Source organism: Melanostigma gelatinosum, assembly GCF_949748355.1.
Source record: "Melanostigma gelatinosum genome assembly, chromosome: 17".
Lineage (NCBI taxonomy): Eukaryota > Metazoa > Chordata > Actinopteri > Perciformes > Zoarcidae > Melanostigma > Melanostigma gelatinosum.
The window spans coordinates 18,007,882-18,034,585 of record NC_136650.1 but is presented as its reverse complement, the minus strand read 5'-3'; the positions used below and the strand labels follow the sequence as shown (position 1 = coordinate 18,034,585).

General features: G+C 43.2%; 3 protein-coding genes and 1 long non-coding RNA gene across 5 annotated transcripts; 3 read left to right on the top strand and 1 right to left on the bottom strand.

Annotated features, from left to right (window-relative positions):
* The first annotated feature begins 2,920 nt into the window (after positions 1-2,920).
* ctps1a (CTP synthase 1a) lies at positions 2,921-9,631 on the top strand. Its single transcript, XM_079288650.1, has 18 exons — positions 2,921-3,135; positions 4,272-4,455; positions 4,555-4,725; positions 4,826-4,926; positions 5,043-5,159; positions 5,778-5,861; positions 6,391-6,471; positions 6,568-6,719; positions 6,824-6,956; positions 7,125-7,213; positions 7,302-7,396; positions 7,498-7,560; positions 7,939-7,982; positions 8,068-8,164; positions 8,240-8,295; positions 8,383-8,479; positions 8,565-8,709; positions 8,808-9,631. The coding sequence occupies exons 2-18, from the start codon at positions 4,287-4,289 to the stop codon at positions 8,890-8,892; spliced, it is 1,779 nt and encodes a 592-aa protein (XP_079144776.1). The 5' UTR covers positions 2,921-3,135; positions 4,272-4,286; the 3' UTR covers positions 8,893-9,631.
* A 71-nt stretch (positions 9,632-9,702) lies between these two features.
* On the bottom strand, positions 9,703-12,168 carry LOC306791778. Of its 2 annotated transcripts, XR_013772771.1 has the most exons (9): positions 12,123-12,168; positions 11,462-11,517; positions 11,172-11,224; positions 10,954-11,006; positions 10,680-10,744; positions 10,451-10,508; positions 10,217-10,281; positions 9,982-10,046; positions 9,703-9,811 (listed from the first exon to the last, which is right to left on the bottom strand). It is a non-coding gene; the product is annotated as an uncharacterized lncRNA (long non-coding RNA). The 2 variants fall into 2 exon arrangements; XR_013772772.1 differs by lacking the exon at positions 9,982-10,046.
* A 792-nt stretch (positions 12,169-12,960) lies between these two features.
* rab42a (RAB42, member RAS oncogene family a) lies at positions 12,961-15,331 on the top strand. The gene is made up of 2 exons (XM_079287456.1): positions 12,961-13,181; positions 14,736-15,331. Exons 1-2 carry the CDS (start codon positions 12,967-12,969, stop codon positions 15,175-15,177), a joined length of 657 nt encoding a protein of 218 aa, XP_079143582.1. The 5' UTR covers positions 12,961-12,966; the 3' UTR covers positions 15,178-15,331.
* A 5,294-nt stretch (positions 15,332-20,625) lies between these two features.
* On the top strand, positions 20,626-26,588 carry gmeb1 (glucocorticoid modulatory element binding protein 1). The gene is given in 10 exon segments (XM_079288581.1): positions 20,626-20,782; positions 21,134-21,186; positions 21,309-21,424; positions 21,640-21,743; positions 22,267-22,415; positions 22,648-22,770; positions 22,868-23,005; positions 23,263-23,373; positions 23,376-23,399; positions 24,320-26,588. Coding segments are annotated over 10 exon segments (1,761 nt in total). The 5' UTR covers positions 20,626-20,654; the 3' UTR covers positions 25,135-26,588.
* The last annotated feature ends 116 nt before the right edge of the window (positions 26,589-26,704 follow it).

The window sequence follows — 26,704 nt, the reverse complement described above, 5'->3', positions numbered from 1 at the left end:
TGCTTAATGTGATATTAAAAGACAACAAGACAGCAACCAACTCCCCTACAGCTACACGACACTCTGATCACGCGCGGTAAAAAATAATAAAATAGATCAACATATGTAAAAATGGTCGGTAATAAGTTGTTTGTACATGAGTCACAGATACGAGATTGGGAGCACTCCGATTGCCTCCCGACGGCTCTCAGCATGGCGACACCTGATGGCGTTTATTGCACCTTTTAAGAAGTGTTATCAATGTTGCATTCACAACTCGTCTCTGCTGCCCCCCAATTGGCCAAAGAAATCAGGTTTAAGGAACAGTTCAACGTTTTGAGGAATATGCTTCTTCACTTTTCTTTGAGAGGAATGAGATGAGAAAACTGATATCAATCTGAGACATAAGAGTGGTATTGATCGTCTCTTCTAACTCTCAGAAAGAAAACAAATAAGCATATTTCCCAAAATGCTGAACTATGTCAGATGTAAAAAAAAAAGAGCACCGGTCAGCAAACACATCTGGCCTGTAAGAGTATATGTTGTGTAAATGAAAGAAGAACGGTCAGTTTAATCTCAATCAGACTGACCTGCCGCCTTGCCTGCTGCTTAATAGGAGGAAATGGCTTGTGGTGAGGAGAGCATCCAGCCCTTCTGTGGGAGTTTAATTCAATCACAGCTCTGGTCAAAAATGAATTAAAAACTCTCATTAACCCCCCCGCCTGTGTTCCAGAGACTAAGTTGGCTGCTCAGGCTCACAAGCAGATATTTGGGTGTTACATGGAAGCATCAGTCAGCCTTGCAGTTATCCGTCTGTGAGTCAGCCATCAGTCACTAACTCCAGCATTTTGTCATTTTAATTTTGCAGTGCTTGGCGCTCACCCACTCACAGTGAGCCCAGCGAACCCGGTTGCAGATGATCTAAACGACAGTCGGCTGCGTGGACGTCTTGTTGTTTCAATCCGAACAAGTCACAGTTTGACGAAATTGAGACGGCAAGTGCTCCCTCCCTGGACTTCATATCTCACTGAGCACAATGAGGATAATACACTGCGATCCACATCACAAGATCATTGACCTTTCCACGGTACACTGTAACTAACCACTTTAGACTGTGGCTGTTTATTACACGGCGCAGAGCAGCAGAAAGTGTTGTTTTGTGTCAGGGAGAGAAAGGGGAACCTGTGTGTTGTAAACCCACAGGAAAACATCTCTGTGCCTCCGAGCACTTAAGTGTTCCTACTGCGGGATCAATTCAGCCGCGCTTTGTCGCTTCTGAGCAGCAGCTTATATTATCACTGGAGTCACACTGATGCACTGTTACATCTATTGTTGCGTCTATTCTCAGAACATTCATGCATTCCAGTTCATCTTTGTGGATTTATGGAAATGTATTAAATGTGAAAGATCCGTGCTGTCTTGTTTGTCTGCCACTTGGAAATGAGACATGAACAATGCAAGGAGCTCCAAGCAGAAAACTGTAATGCTGAAAAGAAACACCTTGTATACGATCTGTAAACAGCTGGCTAAAGGCCTTTGTGCATGAGGGAAATGCAACTTTTGTTTTCTTCTCCAGTCAAAGATGAGCCTTCAAACGTGAAACATGAGCTCCCCCTGCTGATTCAAAGATGGAAAGTGTGCTGCCTTCAGGTGCTCATAAAAAGTCATGAAGCATAAGGGAATTGTTGCGATAGCCAGGATACATGTAGACGGTGGTAGAAAGTAAATAAGTTCAGTAGCTACTGTACTGTAGTTTTGAGTTACTTACACTTAACATGTGCATAGGCGTATCCATGTTATGCTATTCTTCTAACCCACTGCAATTCATAAGCAAATACTGTGTTTTACCTCTCTACACTTTTTTTTCGACAGTAGTTATGAGTCACTAAAAAGTGAGGTGCTGTTTTGATAATACACAAAAGAACACAGAAAAAACAGCAAGGTTCTCTTTTTTTAAAACAATTAAAATGCCTCAATTGCAAGTCGTGTTTCCTTGAGATTTTTGTGTATGACGTTGCTAAAATATCTTCACCTCAACCAGCTACAGCATTAAATTATTCTTTACATGTTAATAATAATCCAGTAATATCGCATGTACAATAATATAACTCTGGAAGGGATGTCAATTTTACATTGCAGTATTGCTACTAAATATAAATCCTGAATATACTCTGTATTGCAAACAGTCATGTTTTAGTTACTAAATGTGCTTTATGGTTATTGCTATATTCCTACATTATTGTGCTAATTCTTGCTGAAGCTCGGGCGCTAGCATTAAGAGGTTGGTTGTCCAGGTTTTTGATTTCTTGCATCTATTTTTCGTGATGTTAAAGGAACATAGCTACAAATATTTAGCCAAGTTCGTTTGTCACAAAGACATTTTTTATAGCAGCTATTGGTTATTGTCACTATATGTAACCGATTGTAGATGTTAAATACTGCAAAACCACAGAACGGTTTGATGATGGCAAACAAATATCAAGTTGAAAATAATAAAACAAAATGAGAAATAATTCCAAGGCACTCTATAAATGCTATAAATGATAAAAAATGTGCTGTTTTATTAAAAAGTGCATATCTACAGATGGGCACCATTTGTGGTGATAAAACAAGCATCTGTCCATTACTCCACGACACAATGGAAACTCTGATATGATTGTGACACACAGCAATATAGTTAATTTATTTCTAAATTGAAGCACTTGAATTCAGCTTTCGTAAAAAAAAATCGCCTCTTTAAAGGGTCCCTGGCCCGAAAATCTACAGTATGTAGGACGCGTTGGCAATATTGTTTTACACTCGACACCAATAAAGCATATTGAATTATAGTGACTTTAAGATGATGGAGTACTGGATTAGGTCCAGAAGGGGGCAGCAAAGTAACATAGCGATTGCCGACTGCCGTAAAAACCTACAGACGAAGAAGAAGAAGAATCACAAGCGTGTTGGAAGCGTGTGAATTGAAATTAATGATGTACTGCGGCCCTGAGTCGTGGTCCATACACGTGTAGAGTCAAGTGGAGGATAGATGGGTCTTTCGTGAAACAAAAGCTTCGCTATTAGGATCTAAAATTCATTTACAGCAAAAAGTCTTGTGGACTGTTTTCGTCGTCGACAATTTCTTTTGAAGAGTAGCTTTGGCCGAAGAATATTTTGGTGAGTTGAAATTTGATAGAGGTTGTTGGCTAGCTATCAAACCCTGTTAAGTTGCAAGCTAAATACAACAAAGTACGACATCCGGTGACAAAAAGGCACAAAATAAAAGTCTGTTCCAAATGCCGTGTCAGCAGTGTAATGTGATTACTGATTACATTTCTGTAGTAGTCTCGTGATCCAAAATGCTGCTATAGATGGTCAATTTAAACTATTTCGCCGTTGTGTTGCTATGCTTTTATTATGAAAGTTGATACAAAGCTAACCTCTTATTTTGAATTAACTATCGGGCATTCTGATTACGTGGCAGCTGGCGGGCTTGATGCTGTGACATGGAAATAGAGAGCACGTTAGCTACTATTTCTTGTATTTACAAACGGTGGCTTTAGTCCGTCACTGTGTTTGTTCAACTAAAGTTGAATTTATCCGCTTTCAAACGCAGCCAATAACAAAGGCCTCGGCTTTGTGTGTCTGATAGTATTTCTCGTACACAGCTAGCTTAAAGCTGGCGGTATTACTTTTGTCCCGTTTACTTTGGGCACCGGGGTAACCTGGGCGGGCGGTACACTCTTGTAGTTCTCTAGCATGCAAAGGGGAATCAGGAGGTTGCCACCTGCTCGGTCAACACTGTGTGTAATCCAGCGCTTCACATGTGCTTTATGTTGGGAGGAGGATGGAACACTTTTACCTTTCAGCTCCATGTTATGTTGGTGACTTCCGGGTTCTTGTAACATGGCAAAAATGGTGGTTCTGGGGACCACGTTGTAGAAGTATATCAAGAAATGATATAACATCTAGTAGTCTGTTTAACTGAAAAGTGTGCAATACAAAAGATAATACACTTGCGAATAATACTATGTTGTTTGGCTAAAACTATAAACTCAAGGTCCATTTACTAGATTACTTTTGGATCTTTCATCCACATTTTGTGGCCTTCATCAGCAGTTGCAATTTACCCTGGTACATGACCATCCATACCACCAGATCCAATCAACCTTAAAGCTTCCATTATTAAAATATTAGTTGTCAGTTGTCATTGTAACTAGTTTTTTGCTTTGTTTTAAGCTGTTTTTCTCATGTTTTGTATTCTTTCGAGGTATATAGTTGAAACATTTAGTTTTTCTCTCTCTCATAAACAGTGAAGCCAGAGCAGAATGATGAAGTACATCCTGGTAACTGGAGGAGTCATCTCGGGCATCGGTAAAGGCATCATTGCGAGCAGCGTGGGCACAATCCTGAAGTCCTGCGGCCTGCATGTAACTGCCATCAAGATCGACCCGTACATCAACATAGATGCCGGCACATTTTCCCCCTACGAGCACGGTACGAAACGTAACGATCATTCTTAATTCTATGCGTTCGGAGTTAAACAGGCGCGCGTTGTGCATGTTTTTACGATTGTGTCGTGCCGACTTTGTCCAGGGGAAGTGTTTGTGCTGGATGACGGTGGTGAGGTGGACTTGGATCTGGGCAACTATGAACGCTTCCTCGACATCCGGCTGACCAGAGACAACAACTTAACCACCGGCAAGATCTATCAGTCGGTCATCAACAAAGAGAGGAGGGGAGACTACCTGGGAAAGACTGTGCAGGGTAAACAACCGTTGTTTCAGTTTGAGTAGACGGTGCCATGCTGACGAGAAATTAACAAATTATGTTCTCTCCCCCCCCCCCCCCCCCCCCCATTTTCCAGTGGTGCCACACATCACAGATGCCATCCAGGAATGGGTTGTGAAACAGGCCAAAGTGCCAGTTGAGGAAGATAATGTAGAACCTCAAGTTTGTGTGATAGAGGTACGCGGAGCAGTTCATGTTGTGACATAATTTGCACCACCAAATGGCTTATATTCCAGATGTTTCGCAAAGGCTGCCGTGGTTGTCACTGCTAACATTTGTCTGCGTGTGTGCAGTTAGGAGGCACCGTTGGAGACATCGAGAGTATGCCGTTCATCGAGGCCTTCAGGCAGTTCCAGTTCAAAGTGAAGAGAGAGAACTTCTGCAACATTCACGTCAGTTTGATACCACAGGTAAGAGAGCAGTGCGCTTTCAGGTCCGACTGGTTTTTATCTGGGGTGCAGATGTGTCATGTGGGCCTTAAAAACACGCTTATCGAGAAGACTGGTGTGTCTCATCCTCCAACGGTGCCAATAGTTACATTGCCTAAAAACATTTCCGACTGAAGACCTTTGCCGTGCACTTTGAGTCGTGATCTGATGACTATCGGCACACCTCCTGATTAAGGAAGTTGATAAAATGCCTTTTAACGCCTCACTTCAGAGAGGAGGAGGAGAAGAAGGAGGACCAGTGATGCGACATTCTGAGCATTTTTGGCCGGTGACGACTGATTTGAAAATGTCCTGCACAGAAATTTCTAGCATTCTGAAGTTTAGTTGTGTGTGTCGTGAGCAAGGACAGAAGAACTCCTCTGACCAGTGAAAGAGAAGTCATTTTGAAGATGACACACTGAGTTCCGGAAAGGTTTATTCCGCCAACAGTCAACATTTGTCAGTGAAGATAATCGTGAGTGTCAGCCATGTTTTGTCCACTTGTGTCGTGTACGTTAGATGTTTCAGATGCACACTCCTGAGGACCTCTGTACAGTCGGTTTAACGTGTCTGTTGTCATGTCTCCCCTGTTCTGTCCAGCCCAGCGCAACTGGAGAGCAAAAGACCAAACCAACACAGAACAGCGTCCGAGAGCTGAGAGGACTGGGTCTGTCCCCTGATCTGGTGAGTGGTCGGCACGACGTCCTTCTACGTACGGCTCTATTTCCTGTTGGATACATTTTAGTAGACCTGATTTTTTTTTTTTTACCGCCGAAACAGCCTGGGGCCTTTTTAAAGCACCTAAATCATGGTGACAGTTTGAGTTGGTATACAGTGGCATCCAAATGGTGCTCAGTTGGTATTAATGGCACTAATATGAGCCACAATCATATGTATAAATGTAGGATTTACGCAGCATAAATTAAAAGTAAATCAATATTTACAGTTATACCGTATATTACATGTTAAGTCTGACTAGGTCATTTTAAACATCTGTGTAAGCTGTAAGATATTTGCCGCTGTTGGTATAATATGTAAGGGAGAGACTATTACTTAATTTGCATACAATGGGAGAGTTTGGGCCCCAAAAAACGAATTTAGTATTTTGTGTTAACATTTTTTTGCATATTGAGCCACGTCATGTGATGAATTGTTATTCTTCCGACCCGTTCTCCCCTCAGCGATCATTGACGTTTCTCATCTTCGCCGACAGATCATGTGTCGCTGCTCCACCCCCCTGGAGAACTCTGTGAAAGAGAAGATCTCCATGTTCTGCCACGTGGAACCTGAACAGGTACGTCTCTGACACCGAAACACATTCATCTTCGGCTGAAGAAAAGCCCCGGCTCTCTCGAAGGTTCTCTAAGCTCATCGTCCCGTCTCGTCCCAGGTCATCTGTGTGCACGACGTGTCGTCCATCTACAAAGTGCCGATACTGCTGGAGCAGCAGGGCGTGGTGGGCTACCTCAGCAGGAGGCTGGACATGCCCATAGAGACTCGGCCCAGGAAAATGCTGACTAAGTGGAAGGAGATGTCCGACAGGTGAGTCCTCGACATGACTGTACACTCTCTGTGACTCGATGGTTTTACTCTAGAGGAGAATCCTGTTTCATGCGTTTTCCTGATGCAGCCGCTTGTCTTCACAGGTCAGACAGGCTGCTGGAGCACTGCTCTATAGCGCTGGTCGGGAAGTACACCAAGTTCTCAGACTCCTATGCTTCCGTTATCAAGGCGCTGGAGCACTCTGCCCTGGCCATTAGCCACAAATTGGAAGTTAAGGTATGCACACGGTGTTGACCCACGCTTCTCATTAATTACATTTTACTAAAGTCTTCATTTTGTTTGTGCAAATGCGCCAACAGCAATAGGACCTCCACTGTGTCAAGTTGAATGATATCTTTGTCTATGTTCCATCTTTAACTGTTCACACCGGTCTCCTCTCCTCAGTATATAGACTCTGCGTCTTTGGAGCCCAGCATGCTGCAGGAGGAACCGGTGAAATACCACGAGGCGTGGCAGAAACTCTGCAGTGCGGAGTGAGTGCTGAGATGGCATTTTTGTTGATTAATACAACCTGGACTTTAAATTTACAGTTTCATGAACTGTTTTCACTCTTGTTCTCAGTGGCATCCTGGTTCCAGGAGGTTTTGGTGTCAGAGGAACTGAAGGAAAGATTCATGCCATCAACTGGGCCAGGAAACAGAAAAAACCCTTCCTAGGTAAACGCATGGCTGTCGCAATAGCTTTGATACGATACCGTACTTAGCCGCATCTATAGCGGTGAACACACACCGGCTGACTGATGCCTGTGTTTCTGCAGGTGTGTGTCTCGGAATGCAGTTGGCAGTGTGTGAATTTGCCAGGAACACACTCGGCTGGACAGGTAATATGAAGTAGTGGAGCTATGCAGGACGTGTGCAGGCTTCTTGTTTTTCCATCTTAAAGAAAAGCTGACGGTCCCCATCACGTTAGTCAAACATGCTCTAAAGTGGCAAAAGCCAGTTTTCAGTCTGTTACTAATTCAGGTGAAACATGTTCTACTCTGATCAAGTGGTGGATCCGAGGGTTTATTTCATCACACAGTATATAGGGGCCTTTAGCCTGAACAAGTTTAAAAATGCCTGTCTCAGGCAAAGAAATAGATATGTCAGAGGTGATGCCTCAGACATAGAAGTGTAACTGTGAGATATGAAAGAATGCAAGCAGCAGCTGGTGAATAAATACTTAAAATAGCTGATTGCATGTGTGTTTTTCAATTTAGATGCCAACTCAACCGAGTTTGACCCAGAATCAAAGCATCCTGTGGTAAGTTTGTTGATGCATTCAGTAATAACCTAGTTGTAATCTGACCTCGATAAGTGCATTGAGTGGAGATGTGTAACCTCTGCAGGTGATCGACATGCCAGAACACAACCCCGGGCAGATGGGCGGAACTATGAGGCTCGGGAAGAGACGGACCATTTTCAAGACTAACAACAGTGTACTACGTAAGAAACGACTTTAAAGTCAGTTCAGCCCAATGTTGTTGTCTGCTCTGTGCTTACTGATGATCTGTGTTCCAGGGAAACTTTATGGAGATGCAGAATACGTGGATGAAAGGCACAGACATCGCTTTGAAGTATGTTGACATCTCAGTAGAAACTAACTTGCGGACAGTGGGGTGGGAATATATATCTATTTTTGTAACTTTGTTGTCCCTGTACAGGTCAATCCTGAGCTCACGAGTCACTTTGAAGAGAAGGGCTTCCGCTTCGTAGGGCAAGACATTGAAGGGGAGAGAATGGAAGTCATAGAGCTGGACGGTACGGATGAAGAAACGCTGAACTGTTTTTTTTTAAAAGGTCAACAATTCCACTACAACCTTCTACGTACTTTAATATTTTTCAGATCATCCATACTTTGTCGGGGTGCAGTTTCACCCAGAGTTCACCTCTCGCCCCATTAAGCCATCACCCCCGTATCTGGGTTTGCTGCTGGCTGCAGCCGGGAAGCTGCAGAGCTACCTACAGAAGGGCTGCCGTCTGTCTCCACGGTAAACACGGCGCATCTGATTAAATGTTTCTACTCATACACAAACAAGTATAGACTCTGTTTTATCAGATTAATGACAATACGTTCTCTTTATCACAGGGATACATACAGCGATCGGAGCGGCAGCAGCACCCCAGACTCCGAGATATCGGAGTTGAAATTGCCTTCCATCTCGAATGAATGACTTGGAGTCGCATGATACTTTTACCACCAAATACAATATGAACTTGACCTACAGATACCAATGCTTTTTTCAATATATTGTCAGATGAATGTGATTTATAGCATCGCTGGTGCTTTAAGAATTACATAACTAGGTGATATACAGCAGCAACACAAATATAGGAACATTTCCGTGCCCAGTGGACGGACGGCCTAACCGCAATGTCAGAAAAGGGTCCGAAGTATTTAGCCCCGTTATCATGCCATAAAAGCTTCTGTCCACCCACTGTCGGGTGTTGAAGATGAGTACCAAGTTCAAAATGTACCGCTTTATTGAAAACATGCCGATATTCACTTACTGCTGCAGGGGTCTCAAACTCTTTCACTCCGGACCACATCAGCATAGTGGCCGCCGTCAAAAGGCCGGTTGTAAATGGAGCTACTCAACAGTGGTGTTTTTAAAGTGTAAAAATATTTTAAGCACATTTGTTATAACTTAAATCCTTTTAAATGTAGGGTTAAGAAACTCACATGACACAGCAAAGATCAAAGTTATTGCTTAAATTCCTTTCAAGGATGCATTTCATGCGTTTTTAAAGTAGTGTACAGTAGCCAAAGAGCTGCGTCTGACTGTTAATATCATAATTTCGACTGGGGATATTTTTATTATCACATCTAACTTCATAATAAAAAAAAAAAAGAAATATGCTGGTGAAGTGGCAGGCTGGGAGTTTGAGACCTCTTGGTTATATACACTATTGTGGCCTTATGTTGGTGGCTACAAACTGTTTACTAAACATGAATGCAAGATTGAATAAACAGAATCTCAAAATAGTATTAGGTGATTTATTTCATTCCATGACAGTACACAAATCAATGTTGAGTTCCATGGCAGTTTGAACAGACAAATTCCTCATAGTCCGGCTGGGCTCCAACAACCACTGGAATGACAAAATAAAACTAATTTAGCACAAGACTTTTTTTTTTGCACAACACATTAGTCAAAGTTTGATCTCAGTTCCATATCCGCAAATTTCATCCAACAGTCCAATGCCGTTGGTTCATCATGGATCAGAATAAATAAGAGAAACTAGCATATCACTCTACATACCTTCCGGGCAAGGCCACCAGTTTCAAGCTCAGATAGTCTGCAGTCTGCACAGGTGGACACAACCACTGGAATGACAAAATAAAACTAATTTAGCACAAGACTTTTTTTTTTGCACAACACATTAGTCAAAGTTTGATCTCAGTTCCATATCCGCAAATTTCATCCAACAGTCCAATGCCGTTGGTTCATCATGGATCAGAATAAATAAGAGAAACTAGCATATCACTCTACATACCTTCCGGGCAAGGCCACCAGTTTCAAGCTCAGATAGTCTGCAGTCTGCACAGGTGGACACAACCACTGGAATGACAAAATAAAACTAATTTAGCACAAGACTTTTTTTTTGCACAACACATTAGTCAAAGTTTGATCTCAGTTCCATATCCGCAAATTTCATCCAACAGTCCAATGCCGTTGGTTCATCATGGATCAGAATAAATAAGAGAAACTAGCATATCACTCTACATACCTTCCGGGCAAGGCCACCAGGTTCAAGCTCAGATAGTCTGCACAGGTGGACACAACCACTGGAATGACAAAATAAAACTAATTTAGCACAAGACTTTTTTTTTTTGCACAACACATTAGTCAAAGTTTGATCTCAGTTCCATATCCGCAAATTTCATCCAACAGTCCAATGCCGTTGGTTCATCATGGATCAGAATAAATAAGAGAAACTAGCATATCACTCTACATACCTTCCAACCAGGGAGGTATTACAGCCCACAGGGCAAGGCCACCAGATTCAAGCTCAGATCGATGCCTATAGTAGAAAGAGAATTATTAGAACATGAACGCTCATCACAGAACTGTCTGTCGGATAGTTGAGTGGCTGATTGTGGCAGAAGAGGCCACACCAGTCAAAGACCACCCCATTATCTTGCACGCACTTTGAGAACCTAGAGCTACAGACAAGCCCCGGTCCTTATGATAGCGTGCTATCGTGTGATCAGACAGATAATAAAACGTTACCTTTATATTAGAAGTTCTCATCCAGTCACGTATGCATCAGCCATGAGAGTCACCTAAAGGGAACAATAGTTAGTTTCGAAAATCCACCACCGCTGTATAAAGAATAAGTGGTCACATGTGGCTCAGTCAAAAAGTGTCTCAATCATGAATTTTCAGTGAGGGCAAGTTTGTAATCACAGCCAGAAGCATTTATATTCAAGATGAGGCTCAGAAAGTACCTGAATGTGATGACGTGATCATGTTCCGCCCTTCCAAGGTCGTCACCCAATTCCTGCAGAAAGGAGTAGTTATGAGTCAATAGTCAGCACTTTACATATAAGCTTGTTCTCAACGTCATTTAGTCTGAATGTCCTTCCCCTTAATGTTGCAGTAGCAGTTACTTTCAAACTGAACAGCGACCGTCGGTAAAAGTCTTCTTCTTGGCTTCCTGTTGACCATTCATTGCTACTGGAGAGCATGAACGGCTTCGATAGGAGCCTTATGTAGAAACTGATAGAAATAAACATACCTGGATGCTATACAGAGAGCCATGAGGTCAGGTAGAGCGCCTGCTTCAGGTTGATTCTGTAGGGGAGACAAAGTAGGTAAGTCAATGCATATTCTAAAGTGCTGTAGAAAGTCCACAAGTTAGGTTGCAGGATGTTAATAATTACTCTGTAGTGTTGCGTATTTTAAATGTATCAGTTTTTAAATGCATGACGTTACATACAACTTCATTTTGACATTTGTGCCTTATGTAAATTAGTCATCTAAAGTAAAGTTATGGAGATCTGAAGGCCGGTTTAAGAAGGACACTGCCACGTGGTTCACACGTTAGCATTAGGCTAACATTAAATCAGGCAGTGAAGCGTTAGCCCCAACACAGCCAGCATTACAAGCCGGCACAATGTGTACAATTGTGTAAATGTAACACCATGCTGTTCTCGTGGATCATTCATGTTACCCGCGTGAAAACAGTAACTTTCGTTAGCTAACAGTTACATAAGCTAACAGTTGGCTTAAGTAATTGTAGCACGTTTTAGCACAGGCTAGCCAATAACTTGGCGTTAACATCAATACATTATAGTGATTTGTAAGCTAACCACGGGTAAGCTAACTACGGGTAAGCTAACTACCATTTATCTACATGTAACTTAAGTGTGCGTGGAGCTGAATAGTTGAAACCTTACCGGCGTTCTTAGTTTGTCGCGCACGATCCTCAAGGAAGACTTGAAGAGGAAGAGACTGAGTAGAGTGTCTCGTGGGTTTTTATACGCTAGCGCCGAGCAGCTGATTGGTCTTCATAGGTCACATGGGGCCGTTGCATTATGGGATATGTATTTATAAGTGTTTTGGGGAATCCTTACTGTCTTTTAGATTTATCGTGACTTAGACACATTAATACCAACAGAAGCAGATATGTTTTACATATTTTTCACACAGAAAGCTGTATGTGAGTAATTGTGTATAAATATTGTGTATAAAGAGAGAAATATACTGAACAGTCCGGGCATAGCCTACTTCAGAACCACGGACAGCAACCTGTCTCCTTCCACTGATCTGTCTCTTGCGGTTTTGAGATAACGGAGTCATGCGCTAAATGGACACTTGCGAAATATTGCTATTACATGTCATGTTCTTAGATGAAATTCCTTCAGCAAAAATAAGCTGATTTATGGCTAAATTAAAGCTGATATGTCTAGGAAATACCAAATGATGTTGTTGTTTTTTACGCCTTAAAATTCCACTTCGGATTATCTGTCATTCCAAGACATGCAACTGCATAATTCACGAGTGCAAAATGTTGTATTGTTGTAGTGCACTGTGTAGTAGAGCATAGGTGAATCTATCACATGGTTGCTGCGGTCGCTCTGTGCTCCGCGTCTCTTTCTTCCAGAGCAGAAGGCAAGGCAGCAGCAGCAGGAGACGGGGCTTCATGTAAACACGCCGCGCACAGGGCTTTCTTTGTTTCACACGCACACACTCACTCTCACACACACGCACTCTGCTGGTATCCCCTCTTCTAGTCATGCCATGGATATTTTGTGGCAATACCAGCTCCGAATCATTTTACTCGGGGATTCGACAGTGGGGAAGTCGTCTTTGCTGAAACGCTTCACGGACGGAATCTACAGTGATGTGGCGGATCCTACGGTCGGGGTAGATTTCTATGCCCGCTCGCTTGATATCGAGCCCGGGGTGAAAATAAAGCTTCAGCTGTGGGACACGGCCGGTCAGGAACGATTCAGGTACGTAACCGAGTAAAATGTGGCTCACACAAAATTAGTCTGGATTGAATGCGACGACCAAATCCTCACCGAGTAGATTTTGTCGCTAAATGGAGGGGCCTTGGTTCGATGTCGCGTGATTTGGCTGCTATTGTAAAATGAAAACTCCCTGAAATTAAATGACGGCTATTCCCTCGCTCGTTGTGATGTAATAAAGTGAGTGTGAACAGTGGAGAAAGGGGTCAGGAGGAGATTATATAGGCCTCGATCCTATGATGCCCTATATAATAACACTGAAAATGGAGCTGCATCATTGCCTTCGTTCATGGGTGATGGGCCATGCCTCCTCATATTTAGGCTCCAGTTTTATTCCATGAGGCATCGACTCCACAGTCTCCAGGGCACACAATGATGTCAACTCTATCCTCAAATACATTTTTCTTTTGGCATTCATCATGCCCTGTTGCTTGTTCTGTTGCTTGTGTTCTTGCTGTCATGGATAATTTCCTTTAAAGCAAGTATGTGTGTGTGTGTGTGTGTGTGTGTGTTGTGTGTGTGTGTGTGTTGTGTGTGTGTGTGGAGAAGCAGCTCCGCTCTTAGATCTGCTTTCCCGTTTGAAGGCAAATCTTCAGAGGGTGTTTTCCTTCAGACTTCACCACACTTCCACTTCTGTCTTAACTGACTATGAGAAGAAGTGTTTGTGAAATCAATCGGCATTTTTTTAAGCCGCCATGTGCACGGATTAGGGTTTGTGTGGATGTTGGTAAGGCTGGGACCCCGGCCCAGAGACCTTTAGGAGGCCCAATGAGTCATGTTTATTGTCGGGTTTGAGGAATTTTATTAATTTTAATTCAATTCAATACCGCCATACATCCCCAGTGTCTTATAAAGGTACTCTGTGTCAAAATGTACTTTTAATACCTTCATTAGCCTATTTAGTCAATAGTGTGCATGAATAATGCAAAAGCCTAATACATTTACATTAGAAAATACAAACTGGCACACGACAAACCTGATATTTCATTGCAGAACGATAGATCGGACAGGGACAGGCAGTCTGTGTGTGGGCTACCTTAAATGTACCATGACTATTTTTAATTGTTAGACCTAATTGAAAATGTTCAAATGCAGCGTCATTTCAGTGGTCAGCATTCAGTGGCCAGAAAGACTCAGCTTCACTTTATGCATATTGAGGTTGATTTAACATGCGTGACAGGACTTGAGACCTGACTTGTATTTGTGACTTGTGACTTGAAACACTTTTAATTCTGTGGGTCGAGGGTGCAGTAACTATACCATAAACACTTGGACTTTTCTCATATCACTTCAGACTTCTCTCAACTGACTTGAAACCTGCTTTAACAAAACCCCAGACTTGACTTGGACTTGTCTCGACTGACTTGAGACCTTTTCCAAAAGACTCCGGATATCACATCCAGTCAGGATAGTGGAAAGCCTTTGCTGGCAGGTTTCAAGTTGTGTGTTTATCAGAGCTGTCCCAGATGTTCAAAAGTGCTTAATCAAGATAATGTTGCCTTGAATCACCAACATGTGATTAATCTATGTACCCACCAGGTCCATCACAACATCCTACTACCGTAACTCCGTGGGCGGGCTCCTGGTCTTTGACCTCAGCAATCGCAAGACCTTTGAGCATGTGCGGGAGTGGCACAAGGAGGTGAGTGAGCACATCCTGCCCCACCACATGGTCTACATCCTCATCGGCCACAAGAGCGACCTCAACAAGGACCGCCAGGTGAGCCGGGACGAGGCGGTGCAACTGGCGGCCGAGATGGGCATCCGCTACGTGGAGACGTCGGCCAAGTGCAACAGCAACGTGGACCGGGCCTTCGAGCTGCTGACGAAAGACATCTACGAGCTGATGAAGATGGGGGAGATCGTCACCCGCGACGGCTGGGACGGGGTCAAGAGCGGCCTCACCGCCAAGGTCCTCTACCCGGCCGACGACGAAGAGGCACTCGCTACCGCGGCCCCCGAAAGGGGCTGCCACTGCTGACTGTGAACTCTCTGTGTCCAAACACTGTCCTGTCACGCCAAGAGTTCACCTCGTCTCACAGTTGTCCATCGAAACCAAGTCACTCAGGCTCAGCACCCCGTGATATCACCATCCATCACTTCCTCACCTTGTGCGTCGTGTGTGGGTTCTTCCCACAGCCGGGGTTTTTTTCTAATCAGGCGGGGGCGGGGGGGGGGGCATTGTATATCCCGATGTGTATCTTAACAGGCAAGTTTGTTTTCTCTAAAGCCATGTGGTGTAGCATGAGCTGAGCTGTTTTTGGGCCTTGCTAGGTTCGGATGACACAAGTGTGCAGAGGTGATCGGGTCATAGTTCTTAGAGTGTTGCCAACATTGCTTTTCACAGCCCCCGGAGTCAGTGGACCACTGAGTATACAGAAGACACAGATCCATTTCACAGAGCACTATTGTGGGTTTCTATCTGTCAAAGTTTGTGCGACGCTTTGCCTGCAATCATTTGTGATTATAATATTGTAAATAGTAGTGAAATCTATAGAGATGAAAGCTATAAGGTTACTGAAAGCTATTTAATTGATAGTGTGAACGGAGTGTCACCATATTTTATCAGTGTGCTCCTGCTACTGTCAGCTATATGTGCACTTACGCCAAACTGACTTAAACCTTTCCGTGAATAGATGAGTAATGCTTCTGTAAAAAAAAAAGAAAAAATAGATTAAGGTGTATACATAGAGACAGGCCATTGTAATTAGAGTAGGTGGCCTTTAGGCATTTGTTTCATAGCATCAACAGGAGCAAGACATCAAGTGTGCTACCTCTCAGTCATCAAATCTGTAATGACCTCATCAACAGTAGGAAAGATGTGTTTGACTGAAAACAAAGGATGTCCGAACATCACCTTCAGCTGTTTGGGGTTTAGGGCAAACAGCTGTTTCTAAAGATTTTCCTTAATCCTAAAGCTGCACAGAAGAAATTCTTTGTTAGTACCTTTGACATACCAAACATAACTGAAGCGTTTACATGTGGAAGAGTGTTTGGAATTTACCGACTTATACACTAACACCAGCTGATGGTCAGTTGATATAGACTGTATGGGGGATCTAGTGGTTCTAAAACATTTGCATTATCCCTTTATTTTGTCGTCTCTTTACAGATTCTAACAACAAACTTCCTAATCAACCACCATCTGTTGTAGCTGGGTTTAAATCTAACTAAATGTCCTTGCAACATCCCAAATCACCATTTGACAACCAGCCTGACTGTGTTTAATGCTACAACCATTCTCGCTTGTGTATCTCATCTGAACAGGGTTGAATTGTGTATTAATTGTTTGAATTTGTATGTTAAAACTGTGCTGTAGGCCAACTGTTCTCCAGTAAGCATGATTCCCATTCCTGAGCACTGCGCGCCAGAAAGGCCCCATTGCATTGCACGGTGCGAAGATGGCAGCCTCAAAGCGTTGGAGAGCACTGGTTACATTTCAAGGACAACTTTGGAAAGACACAAATAAGAAATGGCTTTTTGAATGGGAAGAAATAAGCGTATTCCTCGTCAAGTTTTACGAATACAGTAATACATAAGATAATAGTAATACTATTTACGACAGCATTCGTAATACGACAAACCGTCCTGTGTAATGACCATGATAATGATGGTGGCCAACCAACTGTCCAGATCCCGGCCTCTCTTACCGTAATCTTAAAGGAGTAGTTCAACATTTTGGGAAATGCATTTATTTGCTTTCTTTCTGGGAATTAGATGAGACAATTTGTACCACTCTCGTTGCCAGATTTGGTACCATTGGCGCATGGACAGACACATATACTAAAACCTGCATGTGCTCACCAACAGTAGCATCTCAGTAATGTGCGGATGGATAAACTGTTTTTCGTCAGGAAATAGTTCCAGCATGTAAATCCCCGTAAAACCACAAATTGCCGATTTAAAATTTTTTGTTTAAACAGACATGGTATAATGGGTAATTGGTGAGCTTTAGATGTGATAGGCATATGTATTAACTTTTGAAAGAGCCTCTGCGTTTGGTCTCTATGCTAAGCTAGGCTAACCACAACTTGGCCCCAGCCACACATTTGAGCATGAGATTTATATCAATCTCCTCCTCTCTAAGAAAGAAAATAGGTCACCAAATTCCCCAGAATGTGGAACTATGTCTTTAATTGTGTATTTTTGTTCACAGGAATGATTAAACCAACCTGGTCGGGCTTTTGTACCAGAAAACATCAGCCGGTGTTTGGCCTGCGGGGTGGTACAAAGCACAAAACTGTTCAGCTCTTGATCCCGATGGTCACATTTCACAGCTTTACTGAATAAATGTTATTTATTTTATATTTGATGTGATTTTATTGATTGGTTAAAAAAAATAAATAGATGTACAATGAATAATGTCTGGACTCAAAGCTTGTTTGTTGTTGTCTTTTAACTGGTTTGGTACCCTCTTCTGACAGATTGATAATTATTACGACCTAGATTGGTTATTCTGATATTTTAATGGTGATAAAGATTTGCACATTGCCATGTTATTACAGGGACAAGTCCACCATGCAACCTTTTATCCAAAACAAGAGTTACGTACATTAGGCATGATTAGATTGAGTTGCTAAAAGTGAGATATTGCTACAAACCGGTTCAATAGGAAAACAAACAACATTTAAATAGGTTGTCCATATTAGCACTAGTTTGGCAATAAATGTCATAGAAATTAAATGTGTTTTATATCTCTGGTGACAGTGTTGCCTGTATCAAGTATGATGTATCAAGTTTAAGATGAGTCTATAATGCCTATAATTGCTGATATTTTCAATCATATAATACAGTATTTTAGCAAGGTTATTAACACAATGTTAAACTTAATTCAAATATTATAATAATCACAGTTATATCTGAAAACAATCTGATACAAAATAAACGGGTGCTACCTCTGGAGATTTAGATGTAAGCTTCAAACCTTCGTATTTCTAATATCCTGTCTACAGCCCTGCATCTGTTTTTCTATTTCATTATCTTTTATATGGATCAAGGCTGATTGCGAGAGCGCATTCAAAATGTACAGAAAACTTCTTTCGTGATGGCTTTTATTTGAACCACATCTCTGTCAACTCACAACAATCAATTCCACGGACGTTGTTTTTTCTAGGTGCTCAATGATTTCCTCACATTACCTGAACGCAACACTAGCTGGAAGATGCGGAGAGCAACCAATGAGAGTCAACCATATAATGTAGCCCCGCCTTTATTTTACCCAGCATGCTCTTCGACAGCAAAATGTACAAAATAAAGTGTAATAATTCCGACAAATAATAAAGTATTGACTACATATTTCCACTGATAATAGTTTTTCTGCATGGTTATTATATAACCCACCATAAAGCACCAGTACGCAGAGGTAACGTCCCAGTTATTTGACCCGTGAGTGAGGTACATGTTCCCACTGGTGAGTAGGTGGTATGTTCAAAGGATTGGTTAAAAAGGGCTTCTGCTATGTTTGGCACAGGAGGGGTGGGGATAACCACTCTTTCTGCGGAATCGCCATCAAGAGATTTCGGGAGCATAATTTTTAACTCAGGGGCTGCTAGTGATCACATGTCCTGGCGCCCCGTTCTTATATGTTCAAAAACAAACCATTTCATTTGTCTATCTACAGTTCCTTCTGCAGTCATGCAGCCGAAACCCATTTTATTTTAGCAATCGAGAATATATGTTGATCTACTCGGACAACTTTCAGTGAGTCCCATGTTAAGCAGTTGTGAGATCGACTGGCTGTGTGATGACTTAAATTCTTAAAAAACTGGAAACGTTATGTTAATTTACACATGTCCATCGGTGGGGGTTAGGACCGACGTTTATGACCGTTGAAGCTATAACACCAAGTATTCGAAATGTCAAACAATTCAAATACAACGGTTCAGACAGTACTTCATCACAACACAAGCAGAATAGACACAATCCACGAGCTACATCTTAATAAACAACACATATACAAACAGACGGTGCCACTACATGTGAATTAAGCTGTACTCTCTATTTAATAAATATACTTTCGTCATTTAAATTAGTTTATAGTTGATTTTTGTCGCGGTTTACAAGAGCGTGATAAACAAGGCGAGCGCTGTTCTGCAGGAAGTCAAGCTTACATCTGCCGAAGTGCGCATGCGCGTCAGCTCTCCTCAATCTAGGGCTGCGTTTCTCTCCATAAAAACGGTAAGGACAAGCTATTTTATTGCTATGCGATTGTAGAATATACGTGGCTGTAAATTATCAGCCGATTTTCACGACGCTAGCGGTGGTTTTAACCGGGTGTTTTGGGGTGTTTTTACGCCAGCCAGCCAAGGCTCTCCGCGCACAGAATGGAGGGGCAACGCCGCCGCCGTGCCGTTGTTTGCTGTACGTGCCGCCGCACAGGGAGACGTCATTTTGAGGGGGAGCGGAGAGTTAAAATGCAGAGTTACGAAGGGACGTACGGTTCAGAGACAAGCGGCACGTAACCGTCACACTGTAAATGCACAAGCGTTACCCGTCTCGGACCGTATAGTTTGCAGTATTGTCCAGGTTGCCCACATATTAAGTTACGCCCTTTGCTGTTGTTAGCCGTAATGGCTACCGAGCCTTGTGTGACTATAACGTTAGCTGTGTGGGTCTCCACAGCATAAAGCAGACCTCTGCCCACGGCGGTCGTGATAAACCCACTCAACTTTTGGGGGAAATAGGAGTTCGTTTATATGCAACAAAACGGATGAAATTAGAAGTGTAACTGAATGGCCTGCTAAAGCCCGCGTCAGTTAGCATTGCCCTAAATCACTCAAAACTGCGGGGTTCTATTCCCAAATGCGCGAGGCAAAGACCCACACATTAAGCGTGACCGTTACATTTTGCTCCAAACATTTTGACAGCTTTAAAAAAAAAAAAAGTATGACTGCATCGGCAATTTGCATAAATAATAATTTATATAATAGATAATAACCTAATGTAAGTTAGTATTGCTAAATACGAAATGTTATTAAAACCAATAGCTCAATGTTTTGTAGATAATAGAGTATATAAAGTTATATTAGACTGATATTAATTCATACATTTTTAAGTATTGATCATGTTCTTCAAGTGGTTGTTAAAGTTTCTCAGCTGACAAGATAACATTAAAATTGTATATTCTTAAATCAAGTTTGGTTTATTGTGTTCTTCGTCCTCAGCTAACAACTCTTGCAGACAGCTGTATTACCTTTCATTTAAACTACCCTACTTTAACTATGTTACATGCATACATGTAAACCAAGTACACACAAGTTCAGTTAACTAGTTATCTTAATGCTAAGCTATTAAAACAACATTTTGGGTTCTGGTATCCAGCTATGTCATGGTGCAACTTGTGCTATGTTTCTATATTTAAAAAATATATTCATCCATTTTTTTTTTCCTTCAGATGAACAAACTCCTGGACAGCTGTTGTATGAAAGCAGCCCCCCTCTGTAATCTACTCTGAGTGTGATGGCGACCACCGACGAGGTCACGGTGTCCATAGCGGAGGTGGTGATGGTGAAGGCCGACGGCGAAGGAGACCCTGATGACCCTAATAAGACTCAGGTCATCCTCCAGCTCCAGCCAATCGCCACCGGGTACGTACCGAAGCTGTTACAGACCATCAGCCACAATTAGGTTTTGATTACCGCGGGCTTCAGAGGGCTCCTCACGTGTGAACTGTTCAAAGACATGCGTCGCAGACTCATTCCAGATATCAAGCATGCTCAACATCTGGACCTGTGGGGCAGTCTGTCAGGGAGCTACAGCCAATGGGAGCGCAAGACACGGCTGTAACAACAGGAACTTTACTGGATGCGTTGCAACGTCGTTGTTGCATCTTGGACATTAGATGTTTGCATGAATAAACATAACATAAGACACTAAGTAGATATATATAAAAGCCAGACAGTATACCTCTATTTTACCGAGAACTGTTTTCTTTCCAGGGATGAATCTGCTGAAACAGACGCAGCCGTCATGACCGTCGAATCACATTCAGGTAAAAGACTGTGATAACATTTGGACATCTTGGAAAAGATTTAGCGACGCTTCCGTTTCCCCACCACCGGCCTCCTCGGGTTTAAACGCTGTGTGTGTGTGTGTGTCTTTCCATTCTTTCAGAACAAGTTGATGGAGATGATGTTGAAATTGGCTGTCCCATAACATGTGGCGACAGTAAAGCTGTGCTGCTCGTGAAGAAATTCGTTTGCCCGGGAATCAATGTGAAATGTGTGAAGGTGGGTTATTCATCTTCATCGAAGCAAAATGGCAACTTCATCATTGTGTTTGACCACAGTGGTTGAGAAGTCATTCAGGCTGCTGTCGGCATCGCAGAGAAAACTGTACGTTTGGACTGTAAAAGCTGAGGCAGCACAGCCAAGAAAACACATTCCAACAAAGAGAGTGAAAAGTGTTTTATCAATGTGTTTTGTTGTATTCCTCTCTCCACCAGTATGGAGACCAGCTGATCAGCCCGAAGCAGTTTGTGCACATTTCTGGAAAAGCCACTCTGAAAGACTGGAAGAGAGCCATCAGGATGGGGGGGATTATGCTGAGGTGAGGGGACTTTATCTTTGGATTCGTGAGCCAAAAAGCCATGTTTCAGTATTCTGGTTTGTTGCACACTACACAGCATTATAATTCATTACAGCCTGCTGCTCGCGGACCCTTACAGAGGTTCTTTGGCTGATGTAACGAGCAGAGATTGTGACTCGTACATCTTGAATAAATATCCAAAACGATGAGTATATTCTGAGTAAATTCACTCGACGTTAGGCCATCACGTCTGCGCTGTAAATGAAATGAAATATCACCTTGGCCTTTGATTAAATTCATAAGTAATATGAAAGGTGTTGTGATGAACCCACAGAGAATTATCATCAACTCTATATTATCCTTTTTATTAGCTCGTTGTGGGCCTGAAAACCAAAACAAACTTCACTCACATCCCCTTTTGTTTCTCGCTGCCCTTTTTAATATAAGCAATGTTGGGAAATGATTCATACTTTGGCAGTATTGATGGGACCTCTTCTATTTCCACTCACTGTTATGAAACCCTTCATGATTTGTGCTCTTCCAGAAAGATGATGGATTCCGGTCAGCTGGACTTCTACCAGCACAGCACACTGTGCACCAACACGTGCCGCAGCACCAAGTTTGACCTTTTAATCAACAACACGCGGTTCCCTCCTGACGGCTCTGGACTCACCACGCCCACATCCTCTCAAGGTGAGAACACACCACGGCCATGGCTTCACCAATAATTCATTTCAGTTTTGTGCAAGATTATGTCATAGTGTAAGAGTAACTTAAAAAAGATGTGTCTAAAGCAAAAACACATTCATTTCTTAAGCAGATTTAGACTGCAATGAAGTCTTAAATGATGAGGTATCTTGTGATTCTTCTGTTATCTACCACTACGACCTTTTTTTTAAAGTGCGCTTTTTTGTGTAAATTGCAGCTCAGGTGGTCCTGGGTAATGGCGGGACAGTGGGCGAGGACAGAGCAGAGGTTCTGAGCGGGAAGATGGACTGGATTTCAAGCTCGCTGGAGGCGGAGAAGAAGGAAATGAACGAGATCTCAGGTCACAAAGAGCACACGTCCGCACAATTCACTCCACAATAAAACACGGAGCACACCGGTGGACTGAGACCTGCGTGTGTTGTCTGTTGTATCCACAGAGGACACGCTGAACTTCTGGAAGGGCATCGCTGATGTGGGTTTGCTGGGGGAAGTGGTGACCAACATCAGCACAGAGCTGGTGGAGCTGCTGAACGGCGTGCAGCAGCGCAGGGAGCCCGCTGGCATACAGGACACAGGTACGGAACAACGCTAATGTGTACTGGCTGCTGGGATGGCGTCACCCAAACGGACCATATGTCGGCCGCAATACTCGCCCGAAGGCGCGCGAACCAGCAACGAACGGGAAGAATCAGCAAATTCAGCTGCGGTTGGATGCAAACTGTTGGTTTTTGTGTGACAATTCTGACCGAGTACTTCACGATGCGTTGTTTACAAGAGGCTGAATTTGTTCCTCCTTTCTGACCCTTTTGATTGATTGCCGCGCTGATCCCAGATTCCTGCCTGGTGGAGGTGGCGGTGCTCAGCAACCTCGCCCAGGTGTTCGGCCTGCTCGACTCCGTCAAGAATACGCTGGAGAGGAGGAGGCAGCAGACGGACCCCAGCCAGAGCAAGTCCTCAGCACGCTCACCAGTGAGTACAGGAGCAGGGTTCCTCTTCAGGAGCTGCCACACTCACCATGAAAAAGACAATACAGCTGCTAAGCTGTTTACATGGCGAATAAAAAAAGAATACTCCACTAATATTCCTGTTTGCATGCAGCTCTGCATGCTCCGATTAACATCAAAATGCCGCTATGACAGGTATTTAAATTACTTAAATTTCCCTCGATTAGTGCGCATGCAAAGGCAGTCACTGATTCTCTCGATATGCGTGTTCTTTAGTCAGCTGTCCAATGTTTGGCCGATGTGTCTGTTGGACATTTTCTGTACAAACGGACGCATCAATTTCTAATTCATGCACCAAAGGAAACGCAACCTCTTGAATGATAAAACGATCTCTGTGTTTCACTGTGTGTATTCGAGGCAGCGAGAGGAGGTGGGATGAGATACATTCAGCATGCGCACCTTCCGTCAACACTAATTAGACTAATGACTGTCAATCACAGATCAAAAGGTGAGCGTGGTATTCCCTCTCCTCCTTCTTGGTGTGAAGAAGTAGTGCCAAACTGTTTAAAACCTCCGCATCTGAAGCAGGCAATAAGGATGACACATGTTAGTAATGCATTGAAGTACAATTTAAATGACAATGAGTATTTCTGACTTCTTGTTCTGAAAGAATAAATCTCATTCATTGCCTTGAATCGGCAAGAATCATCAGTCGAATCGTCAGTACAAAAGATGAACAACTGCCTTACAAACTACAGACCGTCTTGTGTTTTTCCTAAAAAAAGGACAGATTTGAATTGAGTCAATGTTGTGTATGTTTGGAGATTGGACTTGACGTTTGCTGGCTTGGGCTTTCCCACCATCTCTGAAAAATATTGCTGTCGAATATCAATATTAAGACGAGCAGAATCTAGTTTTCGACTTTTTGTTATGTGCTCTGTGTAGACCTGGAGGTGCAGTTGGAAGAACAGCAGAAGCAGCAGCAGGTGCGAGCGCTCCTTTCCTACCCGCAGCCTGCCAAAAACAAAACTCCCACCAAGCGGCCGACCAAACGACCTCGTCTCCAGAGGCCCGCCTCCACAACCACCCTCCTGACCTCCCCCCTCAACCAGCAGGCCGTCATGCAGCCCCAGCAGTTCACCGTTCTCTCCCCCATCTCGCTGTCCTCTGTGGGTCAGCCCTTCACCATGGCGGGCCTGGGCCAGTCGTCCAACACGGTCACCCTGCTCCCCGCCGGCTCGCAGCTCTTCACCCGCTACATGGTGACCGGAGACGGAAAGGCGGACACCATCACCTTGCACCCGTCCTCGGGCCTCACGCTGGTGGGCACCACCACCATGCAAGACTCCAGCCATTTGGGCACGGTGGTGAGCCCCGTAGAGCTGCTGCACCTCAGCCAGCAGGCCGGCGGCTCAGAGATGGTGCCCTTAGAAGGCCAGGTGGTGGACGGTACCATGCTGGTGCAGCAGGAGGTGATGCAGGGCGAGGTGGAGACCAGCCAGGAGCACACGGTCATCGAGATCAACCCGGCTCCAATGGAGCAGGGGGTAGGAGTGATGGAGCTGCAGCTGACCGGGGAGTCGGGCAGAGATGGGGCCACCATGATGGTCCAGAGCGGGGGGGAGGAGACGCAGTGCCAAATGCAGGAGGTGCAGACTGGGGGGGTGCAGGGGCTGCAGTTGGACGCCAGCGGACAGTTGTCAGATGTACAGATAGTGGTGATAGAAGAAAATACTCAGGAAGAAAACAAGCTCCAATGAGACACGCCTCCTATTTAATCCAGCAGAGCAGGTATGGACTCGTACTGAGCTGTCACAGACTTGTGAATCTGTAAATACACAGAATTTTCAAAAAATACACAATTTGCCTTGGCCTAAAACCAAGCTCTAGGGGTAGCCATTTTCTTCCTTTTTTGGTGTGTGTGTGTGTGTGTGTGTGGGTGGGTGCGTGTGTGTGTGTTTTTTATTGAAACAAAGAGGCACCACAACAAAGACCATACTGCTTCTGTTTGATATGTATTTAAAGTATGAATTCTGGTTTATTACAACTCAATATTTTTAATTGTGGCTTTAATGTGGAGCTGAAACAATAATGTACTCGCCCAGTTGGATACGTGGGAATGTGTCAATATTTTTAAACAGAAGTGAGATGGTGCGAACACAAGAATCGGACCGAGTTAGCCAAATTAGATTTGTGGGTGTTGTGCTCCTATTAATCTTCCTACCAACTAGCTAACAAGAAATAAACAACAGCAAATAATTGAGTGCTTAAAGAGGTGTACAGTGTTCTCAGCCTGATGTCTATATTGTCAATATAAAGACAAACATTGGGAGCCTCCTGGTTGAGTTCCCTAAACCTGTTGCGTCTGGTCGTCCGACTGCTTCTGTTTCTTGCGACATCTGATGGCACTGTGTTCCCACGTCTCATCAAATCCAACAACAAACAATGGCCAAAACTTCAACAAAAATACCTGAGTTGTAATTTTCCCGGAATTATCCTTCGAGCCTCCACGAACAACCTGAAGACGAGAGGAAGCGCTGCGGCTGTAAAGTCCACGTACAGGGCTTTAATGGTGCCGATGATTTGCCAGTTCACACTCTTGTTTCACCGACTCGGCAGCAGCGGCCCTCTGCTGTAGATCAGACTTATTACCAGTAACAGTGTTGGTGTCACTCGAGGCGGCGACTGATTGCACTGTTGTGTCGCATCCCAGCTGTCTTGTTTTTGCACTGCGTGACGTCCTTTAAGGGCTACAGGAGGATGTTTGCAACAATGCCTGCTCTCTGAACATTTCTTTAGAATGTGTTTTTTTTATGTTAAATGCAAACAGACTGAACTCCTCTCACTGGAAACACATCTCTTATGCACTTATTCTCTCAGTGGTTTCTTACTGCCTGATTTCATTCACAAGCTCCATATAATATGGATTATTTTCTTTAATATGATCATGCTTTTGGCTTTATCTCAGTATGATTGATAGTGTGAGCTACTGGGCTGATTGTTTAAGTCAATATATATTTAAAAAACCACATATATATATATATACTTAATGTCAAACATGGTATGCCTGTATTTTACACTTGTAAAGTAGTGCCATATTTATTAGTTCCCAAACTGAAGACATGAGCCTCTCTGCTTAAGGTGCAAACATGAATTAATTTATGCTCACATCAACAAAAACCTATTCGACACTTGTCCATTTCCAATAATTTAATTTAACAAATGAGGGTATTTGCATACTGACTTTGTAATGTGTTTTAATATCAGATTAAAACAGAAGAAAAAAACAAACTAATGTGAGAGTGTTGTTTCAGTGTTTCACCACAAGAG

Excerpts from the sequence above, each read along its gene's own strand:
- ctps1a (XM_079288650.1), top strand. The coding sequence starts at position 4,287 with ATGATGAAGTACATCCTGGTAACTGGAGGAGTCATCTCGGGCATCGGT. Across the intron at positions 5,862-6,390 it reads TGGGTCTGTCCCCTGATCTG|ATCATGTGTCGCTGCTCCAC; the intron begins GTGAGTGGTCGG and ends CTTCGCCGACAG. Across the intron at positions 7,397-7,497 it reads ACAGAAAAAACCCTTCCTAG|GTGTGTGTCTCGGAATGCAG; the intron begins GTAAACGCATGG and ends GTGTTTCTGCAG.
- rab42a (XM_079287456.1), top strand. The coding sequence starts at position 12,967 with ATGGATATTTTGTGGCAATACCAGCTCCGAATCATTTTACTCGGGGAT. Across the intron at positions 13,182-14,735 it reads GCCGGTCAGGAACGATTCAG|GTCCATCACAACATCCTACT; the intron begins GTACGTAACCGA and ends TGTACCCACCAG.